General features: G+C 42.3%; 1 protein-coding gene across 13 annotated transcripts in view; it reads left to right on the forward strand.

Annotated features, from left to right (window-relative positions):
• Positions 1 to 21027, forward strand: part of ST3GAL6 (ST3 beta-galactoside alpha-2,3-sialyltransferase 6) — a 46976-nt gene that overhangs the window by 5596 nt on the left and 20353 nt on the right. For 7 of the 13 annotated variants that reach the window (XM_075513737.1, XM_075513717.1, XM_075513747.1 and 4 more), the window contains 5 exons: positions 13974 to 14073; positions 14861 to 14929; positions 16218 to 16295; positions 19234 to 19337; positions 20690 to 20753. In XM_075513737.1, coding sequence (XP_075369852.1) covers positions 13985 to 14073; positions 14861 to 14929; positions 16218 to 16295; positions 19234 to 19337; positions 20690 to 20753 — 404 coding nt within the window. In that variant the 5' untranslated portion in view covers positions 13974 to 13984. Of the gene's footprint in view, positions 1 to 5926; positions 7813 to 8258; positions 8453 to 13973; positions 14074 to 14860; positions 14930 to 16217; positions 16296 to 19233; positions 19338 to 20689; positions 20754 to 21027 lie in introns of those variants that run through there. The other 6 variants (XM_075513782.1, XM_075513773.1, XM_075513791.1 and 3 more) reach the window with 3 other exon arrangements.

Consider the following 21027-nt stretch of genomic DNA (forward strand, 5'->3'; position numbering starts at 1 on the left):
ATGATATCGCATGTGGGATGGGGGAGGAGGAGTCCCTTTCCCAGGGGAAGAAAGGAATTGATGTTGTGTTTTTGCCATTATCTTTTTTTCTTTTTTCCACTGTAATTGTTGGTTTATATAGCTCCCTCCTGGGCAGCTAATTTTTGCAGGTGTGTTGCGCTGACACAGTTTTTTGGCTGCACAATGACCTGTGTGGGGGAAATGATCTGTTTAGGGAAAGGAGCATACAAGCACTCTAGCATAACACGAGGGACAGTGCGGGGAAGGAACTCGTGGGTTTTACCCCCTGCAATGAGGAGAGTGGAAGGTGCTTGCTGCTTAAGAGCTGCTGTTGCTGCATGAAACCACAACCTTATTAATCTTTTGGCAGTCAAAATAGACATTTCCTGTTTCTTTGAAGTTCCTGAGCCTGCCTGTCTACGTCCTCCACCTGTGTCAGGTCTGAGGACCCTGGAGACATTATCACCTTGATCTTCACAGTGCTTCGGGTAGTCTCAAGTCAATGTGTGGGATTAAGACCAGGAGGAGGGTTAGTGATGTAGATGGCAAATACGCTGTAGAGTCTGATTGAACGTAATATTTGTACAAGATTAAATGGAGCCATAATAGTAAATCCACTTGATGAAGCGCCAGAGCAAGTTAGGATTTGTCCATATTGGTGAACGCGTACATGTGGTAGCTAGTCTTGATCGTGCCCCTTGTGTAAACAAGTTACTGCCTTCCCATTCAGTTAGCTGGGAAAAGCCTGTCCTTTGCTGGAAACAGTTAAGGGAAAACTACAGCTAGCTCTGCTTGCCCAAATGTTTTGCAATATTTAATGAGACAGGGTGACTGTTACTTGCCTCAGCTGAGAATCTGGAAGGCTATATGAGCCTATCCTTCCCCCTCCAATTTTAATTGGAAGCTTTAATTCCCCATTCTCAAAAAGTCGAGGGCCTCAGGACTGTGTCTGTAGTCAAGTGCCCCGTGGTTCAGCAGCTCCGATGTAGCAGTACCGCTTCAGTCTCCTTTGGTGGGTTTCCTGTCCTTTTTTCTGCCCTGGTTCCCAAGTATAGACATTGGCAGGTCGATAAAAGGATGCTAAAAGAAGAAGGCAGGGATGTTATCCTCCAACTCCCGTACTAAACAATTGTAGGTGCTGCAAGGGGAATGTGTGGACGGGGGAATGAACCACAAAATGTCCCCAGTGTGCTGTCCCTAAATAGCATCTTCCTCTGTCGCTGCTGGAGACAGACTAGTGGGCTAGATGGACATTGGTCTGACATAGCAGAGCGCTTCTTGTGCCGATGTTGCTCGCCTTGTGCAGTGGAGCAGGCCAGGTGTGTAAACTGGGTTTTGAGTAGCCAGATGGTTGAAATACTGGTCAGTGTAAATACCATTTGTACAATTTCTCAAGATTGACTGCCTTTTCTTGCAAAGCATGTTAAAGAAATACTGTTACTTCATTTTCATTGGAGCTATTTGAATGGAATAGCTGTTTTCCTTCCTTCTTTCTTCTGTGCTAATGGCATGCTGTAATTTGTTTTCAACTTGGGACATCGGTCCTTAGATGGCTTAGCCTCAAACCTTAGGTTTTGTATTAGTTTAGAGATTTGTAATCTAAATTGAGAATGTTGTTCAGAGCTTTTTGGAAAGAATGGTGAAGTGAAATAGAATATGCATCTCATTCTTCAGATTTCACAGAGAATATTTCCTATAATAAGTACTGGCTGGTGTCAGAGTGACTTTTTTCGAAGCCGCGTGACTGAAGTCAGCTAACACTATCTATTAAGTGACTGAAAAGGATATTTAAAATGTTTAACTTCAGGCAACTGTTTTGGGAAATTTGGACACTTATATGTTTGTGCAAGGCTTTTAAAATTTTTAGCACTTTTTTTTTCATGGCCAGAGGCTCTTATAATATCTCTGCCACACAATTGTGGAAGGAGCAGATATAACGAAACCAGGTTTCTGATGTCTTTCTGCATGTAGACTTTCTGATCTTTAATGAAAGATGAGCGTATAGGGTTTCTTTGTTCTACCCAGCTGCCTGTTTATTTTCACAAAACTTGCGGAGCTCTCAAATGCATTAAGTTCCTAATCGCCTCTCACATTTGACTGAAATTAGCCAAAGGGGTTCAAAAGTTCTATCAGGAGGGAAAGAAAGGACGTGCCTGCATGCATACAGGGTATGATTGCATAAATCTCATTTCATGCTAAGAACACATGCAATAGAACAAAAAGCCTTTTACTGTACTGCATTTCATGCTTTAATGGAGTTCTGCATCGTCTGCACCATGAATAGCAATCTGATAGGACACGGTGATGCTGGAGGCTGAGCTGGATTTGATGTGGTCAGCGTAGCAAGGAAAAGATGTCAATAGGCAAAACAGCAGGTCCCGCTTACAGCGTGTCTTGCTCTAGAGGGCTTGTAGTTTTATGCTGAAGCAAGTATCAGACTTCGTGTTTTATCTCTGCTGCAGCATGGGCCAGTTTGGTTGTGGAAGAGCAGGTCCATGGCACAAATGAAGTCCATTGCCCTGCTGTGGCTTACAGGAAGGTGAGCCCCATGTTGTCTTGGGGTGTACCCACTACTCCCTTATCTTCAGAGGACATATGTACACATAACAGCCCTGACAAAGATCAGGTAGGGGAGGACAGCTAATCTGTTTAAAAATACTACAGGTATAGTACATATTAGTATTAAGTATTAGAAGAAACTGAGGAAACTCCTGTTCATTTTGCTGTAGCATTTAAGGACTGTTGAAACTAAGAATCACACAGCAAAAATAGACCCTCTTGTTTTGCCTACAGCAAACCAGACTCGGCTTAGAAGGTAAACGAAAATGATGGAGGGAGCTGATGATTTGCAGCAGAAGGTACTGTGTGAAGCCATCGCTGCAGCAGGGACCGGGCTGCCTGCCTGCAGTCTACCCCCGGCAGGGAGGCTGCCCAGCTGCCTGCACAGCTCCGGGCTCTCAGATGGGCTTGTAGGCATTTTAGCCACTACAGGGCAACCCCAGCAGCAGGGCTGCGAGGCCGTGAAAGAGGATGTGTGGGTGGGGTGAAATGCACCTTTGACTCCCCTCAGTTTTAGGGGTGACTGTCCTTCTCAAAAAAACCCCCAAAAACAAACAACAACCCCCCCCCCAAAACAGCGATACATCAATTTTCAGTTTTGGGGAGGAAATGGATGGGTTGTGTTTAACCTTCAGCAAGGATTGAGGTCTGAAAGTCCTAAATGGGCGTCTCTGTGTAGCACTGAGAAAAGCATGTAAGCTTTCCCAGAATTCCCTACTGACTAATTTAGGCAGCTTTCCTTCCAGACAGATGGCAATTGAAGATTACGATCAGAGATAATTAGCTTTCGTCACGTATAGGTAAAGAAACTAAGGTGCATAGTTCAGGGCTATGAACTTCACTATAAGATTAATAACCCCGAAAAGCTGGCACTGCAATAGGGGCTGTTGTTGTGTCATTTTATAGCTCTGTGTACACAGAAATGTGTGAATAAGCGTACGCAAACTGTTCCATAAGGAGCTGAGTTCACTTACAACAACTAACAGTTGCTCTGTGAAGAATTCCAGTTCTGATTTTGTGTTTTAGCCTGCTCCTTTGTCCTGGGTTTTTATTGTGAATTTGATTTCAGCTTTGTCTAAGGAAACACACAATTAGTGACACTCTCAGTGTTGAAGTCGGATACACCTACATCTTTGTTCCCTTTGGAGAGCTCATTACCTTATCAATAAATCCTTTTTTTTTTTTTTTTTTAAACACCTGTAGACTTACTGGCAACCTTTCCCATTCAGAAAAGATGTCAGTTAGGACTTTACGTGCTGCCTTAAATGTTCTTCAGGACTACATTTTTCAACTGCCATGTATCTCGTAGCTCTCAAAATCCTCAGGATAAGTACTGTGTGGGTATTGTATGTGGTAGTTTTCCCTGTATTCACATTTAAGAAATGAAACAAAGCACTAAAAGCCTTTAGGGGATTCAATACAGGCTCTGCTGCAACCTGTACAACAGTTCTTTGTTAGCTCAAAAACACTTTATGTCCACAAAGCATTCTCATAGTTATGAAATTGTTCATTAGAGCTTTTCTTCTTATGTTTTTGTTGTTGTTGTTGTAAATAATATTTTTTTGAGCTTTAGTGCTAAGAAAACAAAGCTACATATAAAGAAAGCTTTTGGAAACAGCCTTAGTATTCACAATATTTGAGCTTTTCCAGTTTGGCACTGTCAGTTTGGGTTTAGCTTTCTTATAGTAGTTAGCAGTTAAGGTGTGCATTCTGATTCATTTTCAAGCTCCAAAGGCAATGTGAATGTATTCATTGCAATGCTGAATTGAGAGCACTGGAAATGTAAGGTGCTAACGTTATCAGAGAACCTGCTCAAACTGTTGGTGTCCTGCAACTTTCTCCTGAGCTGGCAGGATCGCTGCCTTGGGAAACTTCCAAGACTTAGTAGTAGTAGTGTGGGATAAGTGCTACCACTTATCTCCATTTTCCTCCCTCCCTGAATTAATTTAGCTTTACACTTTTCACTGACTTGTTTTGCTGCATTCCTGAGAATCCCAGAGCTCTCCGTTGGCACATATGCACTGCAGCAGATTGACTTGCAGAATCTGCTGTTGGGGTAAATTCCATCTCAAACAGCTGGGGGTTTTGGGTTTTTTTGGTGGGTGGTTTTTTTTTTTTTAGCCGTTGAGGCAAGATAGGGAGCAACACAGCAAAGATCAGTGAACGTAATATGTTTCAGGCTCTGACTACAGACATGCTTTGCATGTTTTTTAAATGAAAATTAAACTGTTCAGTTTTGTATGCTGATAGGAGCACATTCACACCTATTTGCTGGGCCTCTTAATCCACACAAACCTGCATAATGTAACTTGTTGCTTTTTAAAATATGGGGACTAAAAATTCTAGTAAAAAGAGCTGTGGCATCAGATGATGGCAGTCCGTGCATATTTGGACTTAATCGTGGCTGGGGCTTGCAAATGCTACTGTGAAAACTAGTCATACAAAAAGCACCTGTGTCTCTTTAGGGACAGATTCTGACACCAGTACAGATCAGGATTTATACTGTTATGACTAAGTGAGAAATTAGTCTGATTTACTTCGGACTTGCTGTTGATGTAGATGGGGAGGATTTCATTCTCCAGGTGCTGGTAGTGAAGGAAGTAAATTAGCCCTCTCAGTTATCTTTTTTTTTTTTCCCCTCCTTCTTTAAAAAAACCCCAAACAACAACAACAAAACCACGTTATTCTCTCCGCCACTGCCCTTGAGAGCCCCAATTTTGCTTGTGAGAAGGTTTGGGGTTTTGGTGATTTATTTTAGCCTAGGGTTGAGATAATTATTTATTTTCCCCAAGCTGATTGGTAGATTTAGTTTCGTAATTCCCAGCCATTTTTGTGAGAGCTGAGGTTAAATCGCTAGCTCCAAATCAGCCTAAGCTGGATGTTTTAGATATCCTAGGCATTATTAGAAGACAAAGTGTGCCTTGTTTTAAGGTGAACTTAATGCTGTAGTGAATGTGCAGCTATAACACAGCTAAAATTCTCTGGTTGGACCTTTATTTAGATTGATCATAGTTTCTGGGGGAAAAAACTGGTGAGCTGATAACAGTTTGTAACTGACCTGTTTTAAAACCTAATTTGGCTATTTCCAGCCTTTTCTCTTTCCACTTTTTTCCATCTTTTCTCTCTAGGAAACCTAAGAAGGATTGTTCATTTGACCTGGAGCCTCTGGCTCTGCAGGTACTCATGGACAAAGAACAGCGGATATGAATGAGTGACGGATGTTGTAATGTATATCTGACGGATGTATATCTTTCTGTTAATCGTTTTCTGTTTTCTCAAGCATCGTGTACTACGTCTGTCACCTTTGTTGTTTAAAAGGAGGTGAAGAAGCAAAACAACTCAAAACCACAATGTTCTGTTCCTTCAGGAAGAGCAGCTCTCTCAAGTTGACAGAAGCCTTTTCGGTTATGCAAGTCAAGGTATGAGGAGAAAAGGACTTGAACTCTGACCCCCAGAACATGCTGCATGGCTTGTTTATATTCCAGTCTTTCTGGAAGAAGAGCTGAAGGGAGAGGGGAAACATAGGCTGAGAAGGAACAGTGTTGTCACCACAGTATGCAGGAGGAGCTGCGGGGACTTCTAGCACCCATTCTCTGTGTATTTTGTTCTATCGTGTATTACACCGACACCTATGATGTGTAATATATAAATAGCAGCCTAGCTTAGGCTGGCTAAAGCTTTAAAGGTTAATCTGGGAGAGTACAACAGGGCTGGAAGAAATCTTTCAGCTAAGGCTGTGTTACTGAATTTGTGGCTTGTTTGGTTTTTCTTTTTTTTAATAATTTTTTTTAAAGGTGTAGTTAGAGCTGGATTTGTGGTGTTTGCTTTGATTAAAGCTTTGGGAGTTGAGGAAGCAGAGCTGTCTGTGCTCAGCTGATACCTGCTTTGGACTTTGCATGCACAGGTTAGCTTTTGACCGACCCAATCCAAAGTAGTTGTTTTTGTACTGCACTGCATCTCTGTGGCTGCTGGGCATGGTGGTAACTGCTGGTCTGTGTTCAAGTGCACTGGAGGAAGAAAGAAAAAAATAAAAGAAGTGAAGTGTGTTGGGGGAGGCCTGTGGAGGGACAGGACAGGAAAGCATATGGAGATGTCTGTTCCCAACTTCTGTGCACCTTTGCATAAATTGGCTGCTTCCTTTAGTCCTTGTCTTAAGGCACAAAAGCAGGCAAGAAGCTGAAGGCTGTGGACTTGATCTTAGTCTTGATAGTAATTATAGGCAAGGTTTCTGGAAGTCTGTGATACTTAGAAAGCACTAGTTAGATGAGAATCCAGTAGTTGTTATTGTTGTTCTTCCCCTCAAAGCCACAAGTTGGATTTGGATCTACCCAGGGCTGACTTTTAAACTCAAGTTAGCAGTGTTTAACTGTGCTACAAAAAGTGTGTCCATTGTTGGAATGACCCCCCAAGCCATTTTGGAACATTAGGGAATATTGTTTTCTAACTTGGAGGGGAAAATAATTAAAATGAGCATTCACCAGCTGAGAAATATCAAACCACCTCTCTCTTTTACGCTTGCAGTTTTAATTGAGTGTCTACACCATGCAATGGAACATGCTGTCACCTTGAGCTGGTGCCAGGGATCTGTATTGCACTGTGATAATCTGAGCTAAAATATTAGCTTGGATCTCAAGGGTGGCATAGCAACCCTGTGATAGCCCCAAGCTGGAGGTTACATGTTCTGCCTCTCAGCAGGGCTAATTAAGACATCAGACAGTTGCACCCAATACTGCTCCTATTTGAGGGCCATTTCAGTGACACCTAATGTCTGTGCTCCACTGTGTTTGGCTCATCGGGGTTTTCTGGCAGGATGTGCTGGCTGATGCTTTGTACTCCTATTTTTCATCTGTGGAGCTAGTATTTGGTGTCAGTATAAGTGACATTAAATTTTGCATAGGTGGGCCCAAAAGTGGTATCTCTGTGCAACAACGCACATCATTGATTGTGGTACCTCTGAGAACAGGATCACAGTGGTTTTTTTGCAGCCAAAAGGGGGGACTGTTTCAGTAAGCTTTAAAAAGCTTGTAGTAACTTGACTGAGGCTTGTACACGTGATTTGTTGCTATCCAAGAAACAGTCTGATGAGTGTGTGCAACCTCTTTTTTTTTTTCTCTGGCCTTTTCATTTTTTCTGTTCCTGCCCCCACTGTGGGGCACATGTAAAAGCTCCTGGGTGCTCAGGCAGAGGGAGGGAAGAGGAGTGAAAAAGGAGTTACACCACCAAACAGATGATACTGCATGAGATAAAAAGGAGGTAAGAACAAGAGGGTCTGAGCATGGTAATAAGACTAAGAGTAAGTCAGGATCTGCAGACCTTTTGCCAAACTCTCCCTGTTGATGGCATGTCTTCCTGGAAGACTACAAACTTGTGTTTTTCAGATCTTGTCTGAAATGTTGAAGGGCTTGGGTTTGCCTAGCACAAGCCACCATACCTGATTTCTTGCATTTAAAGGTGGTAATGGGAATGAAGTGAGAGCATGGGGCTGGAGGTGAAGGTTTGGAGGGGTGTAGGTACTGCATTGCCTGTTATGCCCAAGACATAAAGATAAACTGTGCTCGTTCCCAGGCCTGCCTGCAGCCTTCTGGAAGGGAGCTAATCTCCCTCTTCCACCAGCTGTCCTGTCTAGGTAAATTAGGATTTCGGGGGATGAAAATACAATAGATTTGACTGGACTCAGATTCTTTATCAATACCTTTTAGCTGAAGGACATGCCTGCGTGGGAAGAGTTTCTGAGCTTATCAGTAGGGCTGGAGAGTCACACAAGAGGGAAAGCGATGCAGAGATCTCCTTGAAGATTTTGGACAGAAGCAAACTGAAAACGGCGATTGTCAGTGAAAAATACTGATTAAGTTGCTTTGCCTTCTTGCTTGACCCCGCTGGCAGGCATGTTCTGGTGAGGAGCAAAATACTGGTGTCTCTACTTGAAAGACAAAAATGGAACAAAATAATCATGAATTGTCCACAAAAGGATAAATGTATTGCTGTGTCTTGTGGTACCATTAGCAGGATGCTGAAAGGGAGGGGGGCAGGCAGGCACTTAAGCCCTAACCCAATCTATTAACTCTTGCAGCCTGTCCTGAATTGGTGTGCAGCTGTGCAAAAGGTTGAAGGTGGACACAGCTCTAGTCTACATCTCTGCCCAGTAGATTAATGTCAGCAGAGGCTACATTTCTGGCTGTAGTAGCTGATAAAGAACAAGGGCTGACTAAATCTACTAAACATCACTACTACTCTCATACTAAATCTACTGGACATCGTTGCTTGCTGTTGAGTACTTGGAGAAAAGACTATCTTGCTATTGCTTTTCAGTCTTCTGTAGTAGTTGGAGAAAGGGGAAATGTTAGGGGAAACATTGGAAACCTTCCTTACAGAGAGAAGCTGTCTCTGGAGGAAGACCGTCTTTTTTCACAGTTATCAGGATGTTGTTGGAAGTACATGGCTAGTTCGGTATGCTGTTGGAGGGGAAGAAGGCTCCAGTTTTCATAATCAGCAAACTTCCCCTACTGCTTATCCCCTCATTGTTGAAAGAGATTAGGGCAGAAAGAAAACATCTTATCTTTAACTGCCAGTAAAGATTGTCCATGTCGTGTGATGGCGGAAGTCCCCAATGACATTTTGGCACAGTAAAATCTTAGTTTTTTGATGTCACGGTTTGTGCAGGCCTTCAGGAACAGGAATACTTGCTTTGGTTTTGTGTGGGCTGGGACAAGTTACCAAGAATCTTTTCCAGTTAAGATGCTGTTAAACTCACTTCAAAACCAAGTCACTGTTGTCAGAGAGTTAGACGTGTAGTTTTAATTCAGGGCCACTTTGCTAGGATAATCCAATATATCTACCTTCCTCCTTTAAACTTAATACTTCTGAGGACTTCTGTTTCTTAATAAACTAAAATTGAAAGGATGAAAAAATTTAAGGAGTGTGTGAGGGAAGGCAGTAGACTAACTCAGCCACTTCGGTACCTTTAAGACTTTGCTGCAGTGCTATTATATTGTCTGCTACAGCATTGCCTTCCTGAAGAGGGGGAGAATTAATGAACTGTGCACGTAGTTAGAGCAAGAACTGGAAGAGTTAATGATGAATACTGTATAGATTTGGCAGAAGAAATATACAGATACATGCCGTAATGTGCTCACGTGTTGGCAGCTTGAGACAAATGACAGCATGAGAAAACTCCCTCCTCGGTCGTGCTTCTGCTGTGTAGTTGTTCCACTGGGCATGCACTACATCCTGATGAAAAGGAAGCAGTGCTGCAGGGCTGGTGATCACAAGCAAGCCCACAAAATACATCTTAAAAATCCTGATGTTTCTTTTTAAAGTTTTTAGTAGGTTTTGGTGTGCTTTTTCCCCCTGTCCCTTTAAATTTCAAGGTCCGCTCGAAGCATATTTTCAAGCTCACTTCCCTTCCTCCCCCACAACTACCAGGGCTAGGAATTGGCGGTCTGAATGAGCTGAAGTTTTCACGTTGTCGGTTTTTGCAGCAGCAAGAAGTTAAACTGTCACACGACGAGGTATGGAACTAAGATTGTTTTAAGATGAGTAGTATTTAATTTAGTAGTAACCGCTTTTTAGTTAAATATTTATTAACTATTGCTTCAGTAATAGTCAAAGGTGCTTTACCAAGCAAGTAGGACAGACAGAAAAGTGTCCTGCATTGTATTATTAACAACCTAATTTTAAGCAAGAAAGCAAAAGGAAGGCTTCCAAGCGTTACGAAAAAAGGTGATTGTAGTGTGGCCATGTGATTGCCCAGTCCAACAGCTATAGTTTCCTGTGTGATTATTTTATTCTGTGGCATGGCTACATCAACTGCATATGTAAGTTGAAAGATAAACAGAGGCTATGAGATAGTGGCTCATATCGGATATCACACTTACTGACGTAGCAGAATAAACGCTAATTGTAAGTAAAGATGCAACTCTGACAAGGACGTTGGTTCCCCACTTCCACCAAGGGAAGAAAAAAATTAGCCTCTGGGCTTATATAGCTAATTTGTCATATACCCAAATGTGTGTCTGTGGTGGGTTGGTGGGAGCTGGGGTGGACCCATCTGTCCATAGGAGATGCAGGCTGATCTTTGAGATCTCTTAATACTGTACAGAGTCTGTCTTGTCTAATTCTGTAACTGTAGCTCTGCCTTGGCAGGGGTGGGAAGTTGAACAGCGGAAGTTAGCTTAGATTCCTATTAAAAAATGCTCATGAATCTTTTTACAACACTTATGCATCCCGTTGCTTGCTGGCCTTCAGAAAATTGACCAGCTAACACCGTGAACGTCGGGCATTGGCCTGCTGGGTTGCTCTCCCCTGTCATTCTGTGTGCATCACTGTAGGCTTTTTAGAAAGAGGAGGGAATTGAATAGTTGAGTTCCAGCGTTGTCCTCCTTGTTTTGCTTGGCGCTGACCAACCTTGACCTAAGGGCACCATGACCTCTGTCAGTCAGGTTGATGAGCTTAAATCAAGACTCTGGGTCTTGTGATAAATAAGCTGGAACGTGACTGTCATTTTACATCTGAACTGCGTCTCCTCAATTGCCCGTTTTCTTGCATCTCTGACTATGGGAATTTTCTAGTGCAATATTTGCATCGTAGGAGTTTGTTTTCCTTTGGTTAACTTTCTATAACACTCAGCTATGTTAAAATAGGGAGGGAGAGCTGGAAAATGCTGTCACCATTAAAATTACACTCAGAATAATTTCTTCCGTAAACAAGGCAATGGTTCTGTTTACTAAACCAGGTTAAGAAAGTCTTCACTAAAAAGACCGTCTTTCTTGACTACAGAACTTTCTCTTCAAAGCACTGAATGAAGCCAGGCACTGGGGGATGGGATGGTGAGAAGACACTTGTATAATTAAAGACCATTTTATGCTTCTGAGAGCTGAGTTGGTACACCCTTAAGGATGCTACGTTCTCATGTGTTGACAGACTGAATGTCCTACATAACAACTTTCAGTATCTTACAGATTCCTTATGATCCTTCTTATGAAGAAAGATGTTGACTCGTATTCTCTTGTTTTAATGAATTTTTTGCCGGCTGTGTGAATAGCTTTGTAAATACTTCACAAACAGAACCATTTTTTTTTCTCTCTGTTTGTGAATAATACTGTTATGCATAATATTTTTGGTTTTTAAATACCCTTTATGGGCAGCTTTGCCTTGTCTTTTGGAGCTTGGTCTGTGACTCTTCAGAAAGGTTATCTTTTACATTGAAGTCAGCAAAATCAGCAATTTAATCAGTTGTTAATTTAGCAGCTTTATCTGAAGAGCTGGTTCATTATGTTCTGTTGTTTAACTGAAGCTTACATTGATTGAATTAGGGAGTAAAATAAACAGTTGATTTCCACTTTAGTGGGATATTTTAGCAAACTTTTGCAAAGCAGGAGGGGGTAAAAATACTGACAAAGAAAGGAAAAAAAACCCCAAAGAGCACAGTATCTTTTTCAAGTAAAGGAGACAATTGCTGTTAATGATGCTTGACTAAACCCAGTAGGTGAGTTTTCTTGTAATGTTCTTGCAGTTTTAGGGAAAGACTCTTACAAAATTATTGCAAAAACTCAGGGTTTGCTCTAGAAGTTGAGAATGACTGTCAAAATTTGCAGTGACTCGGCAAGAAGAGTCAAGGGAGTGGGAGCTGTAAGGGAGGCCGTGTTACTTCCCACGGAGGGATGAAAGGTTGAAATTGCAGCAGCTGCAGCCTGCGAGTACTTCATCCAGAAAAGAGCAGGGCAGCCCGAGGATATACTTAAGGTTGACAGATTACGGCTTGTTTATTGCATGGCTTTATTACTGGTAGATGCCGTTATACACCCGATTTCTGACCCTACAGTTAAACTCCTGTGAAAGGACATGGGGGGGGGAATAAATAAGGAAGTGGTGCCTTGTTGCACTCAAGTCATTGTAACGAATAGTTCACTCTTAGGTTTTTCTTCAGGGGTGAAGCTGTGTGAGTGGTGGTGGTTTGCTTCTCAATTTCTAATAACAAAATGCAGTTCTCTCTAGTAGTTTCTTGGCCTCTAATACAAGGTACGATGTTAAGATTTTACTAGCATAAAGCATATTGCTGTAAATCAGTTGGACTATATCCACCTTTAATTTTATTGCCTTAGGGATGTTTAACACTGGTTTAAAATAACAGCAACTTTAAATAGGCTATAAAGCAACATGGAATTTAAAAAAAGAAAATTAAAAAAACCAAACAAACAAAAAAAAAACCCCAAAAGAAACAAACTATAAAGCCAAAGGTTCTGCTCTTGGAAAGTGCAGCAGTATGTTTGGATATGGCTTATTTTTGCTGGACAGCTGTTACCTTCACTTAAAATACAGATATCCAAGTAGGTGTTTATGCCATTGTGTGCATTGAACCCGCTTACCATGATAGAGGGAGAAGTGAAAATAATAGAAGGATATATCTTTCGAGTAAATTTCCATAGTAATTTGTGGCCAGAATGGCTATTTTGGACTTTAAGAAAATTAAGCAACAACGATTCATTCATACCTACTGAAAGGGCAGCTCAGTGTGTTAGGCATGAGCAATGCAGAACTTGCTTTTCCCCCAGCATGTCTTGCCAGATACATGAGCTTCTGATATTTCTCTAGTTTTCTTTTACTAGACTGTGCAATGAGGTGAAAACTCTGAAAAATGAACACTTTCTCTGCTAGTTCTCCATAACTTAGTAAGTTCCACAAATTGGGCCCTAACTTGTCTTCCTTGGTTTGCGATGTGTGAAAATAGCATTTTTCTGTCACTTGAGCAATGAAGTCTGGCCTGTGTCAGGAGCTGGAGACTGTGCAGGACGCGAGGGCATAAACAGACAGCTTCAGTGCAGCTTTAAATGTCCAAAACCAGACTTTAAGACTATTCAGTGATCCTAAAAAAGCCAGTAGCAATTTGTGGCAGCTCATACCCTGTTCCGCTTCATCAGCATCAGCGTGTCTGCCTCCTGCAAAGTGCCAATGCTTTTTTAACTGTGTAATTATGGAAACGGATGGTGGGGCGAGAAGGAGGAGAAGCACAGGTACCTGTAAAGGCCAACTTCTGACCAAAGAGGCTGGTTTCTTTGGGCCACCAGTGGACAGAAAGGAGCTTCTACTCTGACATGCTTCTGGAAGAGCCCATCTTCCTCCTGCGTCTTCGGAGAGAACCTAGAGTGAGCATCTCTCAATGGTTCTGTGTTACCCTGCGGAGCGTGCACGTGTGGTAGGTGCAGAGCAGCGTTCAGCTCCTGTCGCTGGGACTTGGTGTGAGAAATCAAACCAGAGTGAACCCCATCAAATTTGTGGTGGGGGAGAGTGGCTGTAATAATGATGATTTCCTTTCATAGGTTTCAAGATGCTTTATAAAAGTTCATTTTAATAGTAAAAGTTCATTATAATCCATAACTTGGATTTGAATTTCTTGTTTTCTTTTTCTTATGTTTCAGGTCTACCAGTCATGAAACGAATTCTTCTGTTTTTTATCCTGGCTGCTGCTGTTATGTATGGTATACTGCATGGGAATCTGTGGAGAAATAACCTCTACTGGTATGGTGATGCTTTGTTCGCTTATAATGCAGACACCCTCATGGCTGTGTGAGAGATGTGGCCATGAGTTGCTGTGTCGCTGAACAGCTGTTTCCTAGTAATCAACAGAAGTGATTACTACTCTGTGTGTGTTTTGTGGTGGTTTGGTTTTTTTTGTACTGTGAGGGAATGAATGTGATTGTTCTGTCCTGTCGCCCCTTCTCTCGTGTCACTTTTAAGCCTAGTAGTCGATTTGAGCCTGGTTGTATGGAGAGGTGAGGACCTCAGAGATAGGGAGCCCCTCTGAGTTTCATGAAAGTAGGTGTTCGGGTGAGGAGAGATATCTTATCTGTGTGTGTCATGTGTTCGTATCTCCCCCCACCCCATGTGTGTTTAGTGTTAGCTTGTTCCTTTAGATGTCTGATAAATGACGTAGGAGAGACCTGCTCCACATGTGGGAATAACGGCAGGTGTAGTGGGCACCTTTTGAGAAGCTGAAATTTGTCGAGTCCCAGTGGCAAACTTGTGGGAAGTGAGCCTTCGCTGTCTCCAGGCTGCGTGGGACAGGTGGCTTGGGACCTAAAATTCAGGGCACTTATCCGAGTTGAGTTTCCATTGGCCTTTGCACAGCTGTGATCAGGACTGACCAGTGTGTTTGTGTTATGAGGATAATAGTGATAGCTTTTAAAAGTAGTGATTGATGTGCCTCTATTTGTCTTGTTTATAGCATACAACTGATACGAATGGCTTTCTGTTGTGGTTTCTGTTTATAGCAAACCACAGCGTTGTGACATTTCCCTTTTTGCAGGATTAGCTTTTATGGACAGACTTCCTCTGTGAGGGCTTCTCCTTCCTATGAGACTAGTGGAGTTACCCAGTAAGTTCAGCAGTTGAGCATTTTTGTGGTGGGTTTTTTTTGGTTGGTTGGTTGGTTTTTGGGCAGGTGGGATGGATCGAGACTAAAATCCGTAGCCTTTGTCCACAGGCTCCCTGTTCAATTGGTTATTGTACAACTGTGTCCATTGGCTGTTTCTGTTATGAACACAACGGTAACATGTCTGGCAGAAAGGAATTTGTCCATGTCACGTCTCCAGTGTTTGGTTAATATTTATGGCCACTTACAGTAACTGTCTGTAACAAGCAGTGAATTGTTGGAAGGACATTTGTTTACAACTTCCAAATTTCTGCAGTTCTGAGTTATGCCTGGATAAAATTAGCAGAGCTACGAGGGCAACTTTTGTGCTTTAAAATTTAATAATTCAGAAGTGTGGTTCGCTTGTGATGTGCAAGTACGTGTATAAGCAGATCTTGTGCTAATGAATTCCTGCAGTTAGATTTGTGGGACTAATGAGCGCCTATGCTAAAACTTAAAAGCAGGCTTCTGTTCTCTCAAGCCATCCTGCAAAATGCCATCTGTGAGGCTGATGCTGGAAAGCAAGGAGCTGGCCAGCTGATACATTTCACAGGGTGCTTTCTCAGTGTCAGTATTCATATGACAACTTGAGGTTACCAAAAGCAATTAACCTTAATGGTCTGTTTGGCTTGTGGCTCTAATGTGGTGGTTTCATCCTTCTGTTTTTAATGCAGCCCAGATGCACGCATTGCTCGCACTGAACTTTACCCTCCCTTCTCGTCTTCGTATTTGTTATTAACTGGGCTAAATTGCCAAGGTGGGAATGTGCTTAGAAGTGTAAGTCTTAGCCTTATTATGAGGGAAATGAGTTATCCCCAAAGACTCTCATTTTCCTTGAAGTACCCTATGTGGTGCTGTATATTCCCCTCTCCCAGCAAGACCCCTGTTGTTGCTGAGGGGTGCTGGGGATGCTATCTGGTATGGCTGCAGGGGTGGTTCAGCCCAGGTGTCCTGCTTCCCTGCAGGTGGGCCTGAGATCTCACCTCTGGTTATGGCTGCTTTGATAGTTGCTGAGCAAGGGAGCTTGAAGACCCCTTGGAACAGCACTGTGAGATAAAAGCCTTTACTAGTAAAAGTAATTGTACCGCAAGGTGAAAGATCCATCTTTGTAATACAGACAGAGGCAATCATGAAAATTTGGTGTGGTGTTAACTCAGTAATCAGCTTACCAATTTGACTTGTCCAAGTTTCCCTACCTTGTTGCTGCTACCTGTTCCTGTCTTGCTATTTCTTTGAAATTCTTCTTTTGCAGGCTACCACCTACGGCTGTGGAGAGAAGGAACGTGCTGGACACTTGTCTCCTGAAACCAGCGTTTGAATCTCTACTGGGGTGAGTCTTCTGTGGGAAGTGGGGGCGAAAGGAAAGGCTGTGCTGATTGAGGTAGAAATGGGCTATTTACATATTCTGGACTATTTCACATTTTGATTCACCTCTGGAAGTACGGCTTTTGGGCTTGGGTTCATTGCTGCTTTTCGTGGTTGTGGCAACACAAATTGTTTAGTTTGCCATGGATCAGCATCTGAGCAGTACCGCACAGCTAGCTCAACATGCTGGTGTATGTACTGCGTAAATAAATATTTCTTCTTCAGATGTTGTAGCTAGTAACACTGAAACTATTTTAATGATTGAAATACAGACTTAATATTTTTTCCCCCTTGCTTTTCCTGTGAAAGAAGCCTTCATGCCCAAGACTGAAACTCAGTCATTCTGCTGTTAAGAACCTGGACTTAAAAGATTAAGATTTTCTTGGTAGCTAAGTATTTCTGTAGCAGCCAGGGACCAGAGAAGTTTTGAAATCTCTTCATTTTATTTGGAAAGAAGAGTATCAAATGTGCAAAAGTCATCCAATCTTTAATGATATAAGATTTTTCCCCTTCAACAGAATTTTAATGGAACTTAATTTTAATGAAATTTGGGATTATTCATGGTTTTGTACCTCTGATAGTATTGTTGAGTTGTGTGTAGGTGTCCTCCACTTTAAGGTACTCATAGGAAGCTTCCTTTGTAAAGAAGCTGTCAGATGAAAAAAAGAAGAGCTTCAACCCAAAACAACGGAGGTGTCTGGTCACAAAAGTACATCCCAGATGTTTGTGAGGAAATATGGGGAGTTTTTGTTATTAGAAGCAAAAGTCTTAAATGAGAGAGATCAAGGAAGTGCTACAGCATCAGAAGCGAACAGGCTATATTGTTGGCTTTGTGTTTTACCTGAGGAAACATTGAGTACGGCCCTGAGAAAGCTTGGGAAGAAGTTTAGACCAAGTCCTGGCTGAAGGAGTCTTAAAGCTCTAAGCAAAGACACCATTGCTGCTTTTTTTTTTTTTTTTTGTTCCTTTGTGCATACAAGAAAACATGGCTTTAATTCAGTGCTATTATTATTTTAAAGAACATGGAAGGATTTCAGGTTTGTCCTCCCTGAAGCAGTCCTGTAGTCTTTGAGTTTTGGTGAGCTGCCTGGCCCAGAGAGGTGGCCCTAGGTCCCTCGCCCACGGCGTGTGCCCAGGCTGTCTCTGTGCCAGGCACAGCAGGATAGCTCTGGTGCTGAGCAAGGGAGCAGGAATGGACTCAGAGATGTGCAGCAAGAAGAAGGTAGGTGCAGAGCTAGAACAGAGTCTCTTGCATATATCCATAGCTCCTTCACAGGGATAGTTTGCGTGAGCTGAAGATCTGGTCTGTGCACTTTGGTAATAGCCTGGGGAGGTTGAAAAGATTTCTAACCTGGCAGAATTATTCATTGGAAAGGAACCAAAGCTGGAAGAGCTAGAATTAAGAATCTCTTTGCACTAGGTAAATTATTTATTATGTCTAAGCTTACCAGCTGCTTCTGAACAGCAAGGCAAGTTATTAAATTTAATGTGGGTGTTTAGTGCACGATGTCTCAAAGTTAGCTGGTCTTGCTTAGTTAACCTGTGGCCCAGTTCTTGGTGTGTGGGCTGTGGCGTTTGGTTGGTTTTTTGTTTTGTTTTTCCTCTTTACTGTTAGTATCTTCTGAATACATAGGGCTTAAAGAGTGAGATACTTTATTTGTGAAACTGGGAGGGAGGTTATTTTTTTTTAACTGCTATTAATATTCTTAATGGAGAAACAAGTCATGTGCTAGTTGTGGGTATTTATGGTCAACATTAGGTTTTTTCACTGTGACTAACATTCTGTGTTAACATTTTAATATAAGGCCTAGTATGCAGGATGGCTACAAAGTCAGCCAGTTCAGTGAGCGTGTGTCCACTTAACTCCAAGGTGAAGCCAAGGGCATGGTAGCACGTGGCAGGATTGGGTCTACTGTTCATTCACTTGGCTTGACGTGGCAGATATGGTAATAAGCGTCCCTTCCCTGCTATGGGATAACCCTTGTCTATGGTTACTGTCTTTGGAAGAAAGAAGCAACCCATTCTTTCTATCTTGACGCTTGTAAGGTACGACGCCATCATGTTCTAGTTTGCAGGAGGAATGCGCTTTCGAAGCAAACCTCCTTGTGATCCCCACGTGCCATGCTTCTCATCGCGGGGTGGCCCTGGCACACGTGCACTGGGCTCCCTTCAGACATCTGACTTTCGGCTAAGCCAGAAGATGCGCTGCAGGAGCACACCTGATGTGCTGCAGCTGCTAAGGGGTGTTCGACCTGTGGGACCCTACTATAGAGTTAGTCCCGAGTAAAAAAACCTGAGCTGTGTGTAACGGGGACATGAGAACTCCATACTTTTTTTGCTGTATGGATATACCCTTGTCACCCCAAACTACTTAGTAATGTCAGCACAGCCATGAAGTGTCACTTCTTTGGGATGGGAGCGCATCTCCAAGAAGCTGGTGTCTTCAGGAGATGGTATTTTCAAGTTAAAACACCTTGTTTCAAATCCCATTCTTATGTATTAAATTGCCATATATAATAATATCAACTCTTAATTTTCCTTGCTGCCTCTGTTATGTACTGTTCAAATCTGAAGTTATTCATTGTCCTCCTGGGTTATGTATTCTCTTAAATATTGCTGTTTCATGGTGTACGCTTTCAGTCATATGATTTTAATGACTCTATATAACTTACACTAGCAGAGAAATCATTTAATCTCACTCTCTACCTATATTTTCCATTATAAAATCTTCTCCTTTTTTGTTACCTTTCTTTCCCTGTGTTTGAGTTTTTTTTCTTTTAAAAATTGATAATAACTTGAAGTAGGATAAAGAAAGCTTTTTTTTAAAGCAATTGCATGAATTATTGGCTTATTCAAATACATCACGTGGATTTTTGAAACTTCTTACTTCTTCCCTTCATTAGTGTTGACAAAATATACCCATTCCTGTGCGCTAATGATTTTATCAGAGTGGCGGAGTTCCATGGGAGCGATAAGTTTGAACTACCTTATGGAATAAAGAGAGCAGGTTTGTGTTCCCCATGTACCTTGTTTTTAAACAGAAACACCTAAACGGCGTGTAAAGCCACCTGAATCTGTGGCCCTGGTCTTTCCTGTTCACCGATGCCAATCGTTTTGGGGGTACCTAGCAGTGACTCAATGGTTTCATTTAGTCCCTCTGACCTGGCACCTTCCTGTTTTTAACAAATAAAACACCACGTTGGGGTTGCCCCACTTAGCAGAGAAGCTCCAAAAAGGTGGGAATGAGGAATAGTGGGGCTTATTCAGCTTCCTTTCGTTTGTATGTGGGCTGGAGTGCTAAACATACTTACCTAGTGCTTTGCTAGGTGAATTATTAGCTGGGTCAGTGTGATGGGTTCAACCAACACACCTAAGCCGATCAGGATCCAGAGTCCCACTGAGGCAGAAGTCGCCAGGTTGGGGCAGTTGATCAGCAAAATCTTCCTTTTTCTGGGCTAGCTTCTCCCACCAGGGAAGGTGTCACTGGGGCTGCAGGGGGTATTCCCGCCATTGCATGGCTGCTGTACCCGTGCAAAGTGTTTGCCTGCTCCCCGCGTTGGTCAGGGCAGAGTAAACAGGGCCAGAGACCCTAAGGGTCTTAGTCACCCTTTGGAAAGGGTCGTAAAGTCTCAAGTCTCAGAGTTTTTAACACTGAACAGTACGCCCTCCTAGTACCCAGCGGATCTGGGCTGTAGACTCTCGGTTTGCCCTCCATCAGCGTAACGAGGATGGTGCATTTTCCTGCATCTGTGGGGTTGCAGTGAGGAAAAGTACATTTGGGAATGAGCTGAGGCCCCCTCTCAGATGCACGTAGAGTGTCCAGCAGGTACCTGCCCGCTGAGGGAGGGCTGGGAAGGTGCCTCTGCCCAGCCTTGCCAGGGAGCACAGGCTGGTTTGATGTCTTCTCCCACGATACGTAAATGCTGTTACTCTCCCTGGCTGTGTGGCCCCTCCTCCTGGGTCAAGGCTGCTTCTGTTTCAGCTGAAGGTGGGTAGAATTAAAAACAAAGTCAATTAGGATGCAGGTCTTGGAAACTCTTCCGATGCTGTAATCTTACTGTAACTAAGATTTTTTTTTTTTTTTTTTTTTTTTTTAAATACAAATCCCATGCTATTTTCCAACAGGGGAGTGTTGGGGCAGGAAAAGCTTCACAGAGAGGAGCTCTGATAAACCTGAATTTCTTTGGCATCATTGATTGACCTGTGGCCTTAAATTACAAGTATTCTTATTTTGATTTTTTTATGCACAGTGCATAAAAACTACTGTGTCTGAAAATGCTGTAGTCACGGTGGCATGCTTATTTTTATACTGGAAAGCACTGAACACTTTCATTAATCTTCTTTATATTTACTTTCTAGAGCAATTTTTTCATTTAGCCCTTTCAAGACTGCAGAACTGTGGACTTTCCAATGAAGATGACAGGTGAGATGGTTTATTTGCTACTGTTTCTGTTCCTTGCATTTTTAATATTTATCTGAAAAGGCATGTCAGTGGCGTTATCCTGAAATTGCTCAAGTTAGCCAAGATGCAGATCTGACCAACAGTGTCCAAGCAATATGTAACTGATTCCAAGATTTAAGTAAGTTTGGTTTTAAACATATGTAGCACCAGCATTCAAGCATAATTTTTCTGTGAGGGAGCTTAAACTTACAGATTTCTTTTTATAAGTGCATTAGGAATTTACTAGCTGAATGCA

This window comes from Mycteria americana, chromosome 1 (assembly GCF_035582795.1).
Source record: "Mycteria americana isolate JAX WOST 10 ecotype Jacksonville Zoo and Gardens chromosome 1, USCA_MyAme_1.0, whole genome shotgun sequence".
In the NCBI taxonomy this organism is placed as follows: Eukaryota; Metazoa; Chordata; class Aves; order Ciconiiformes; family Ciconiidae; genus Mycteria; species Mycteria americana.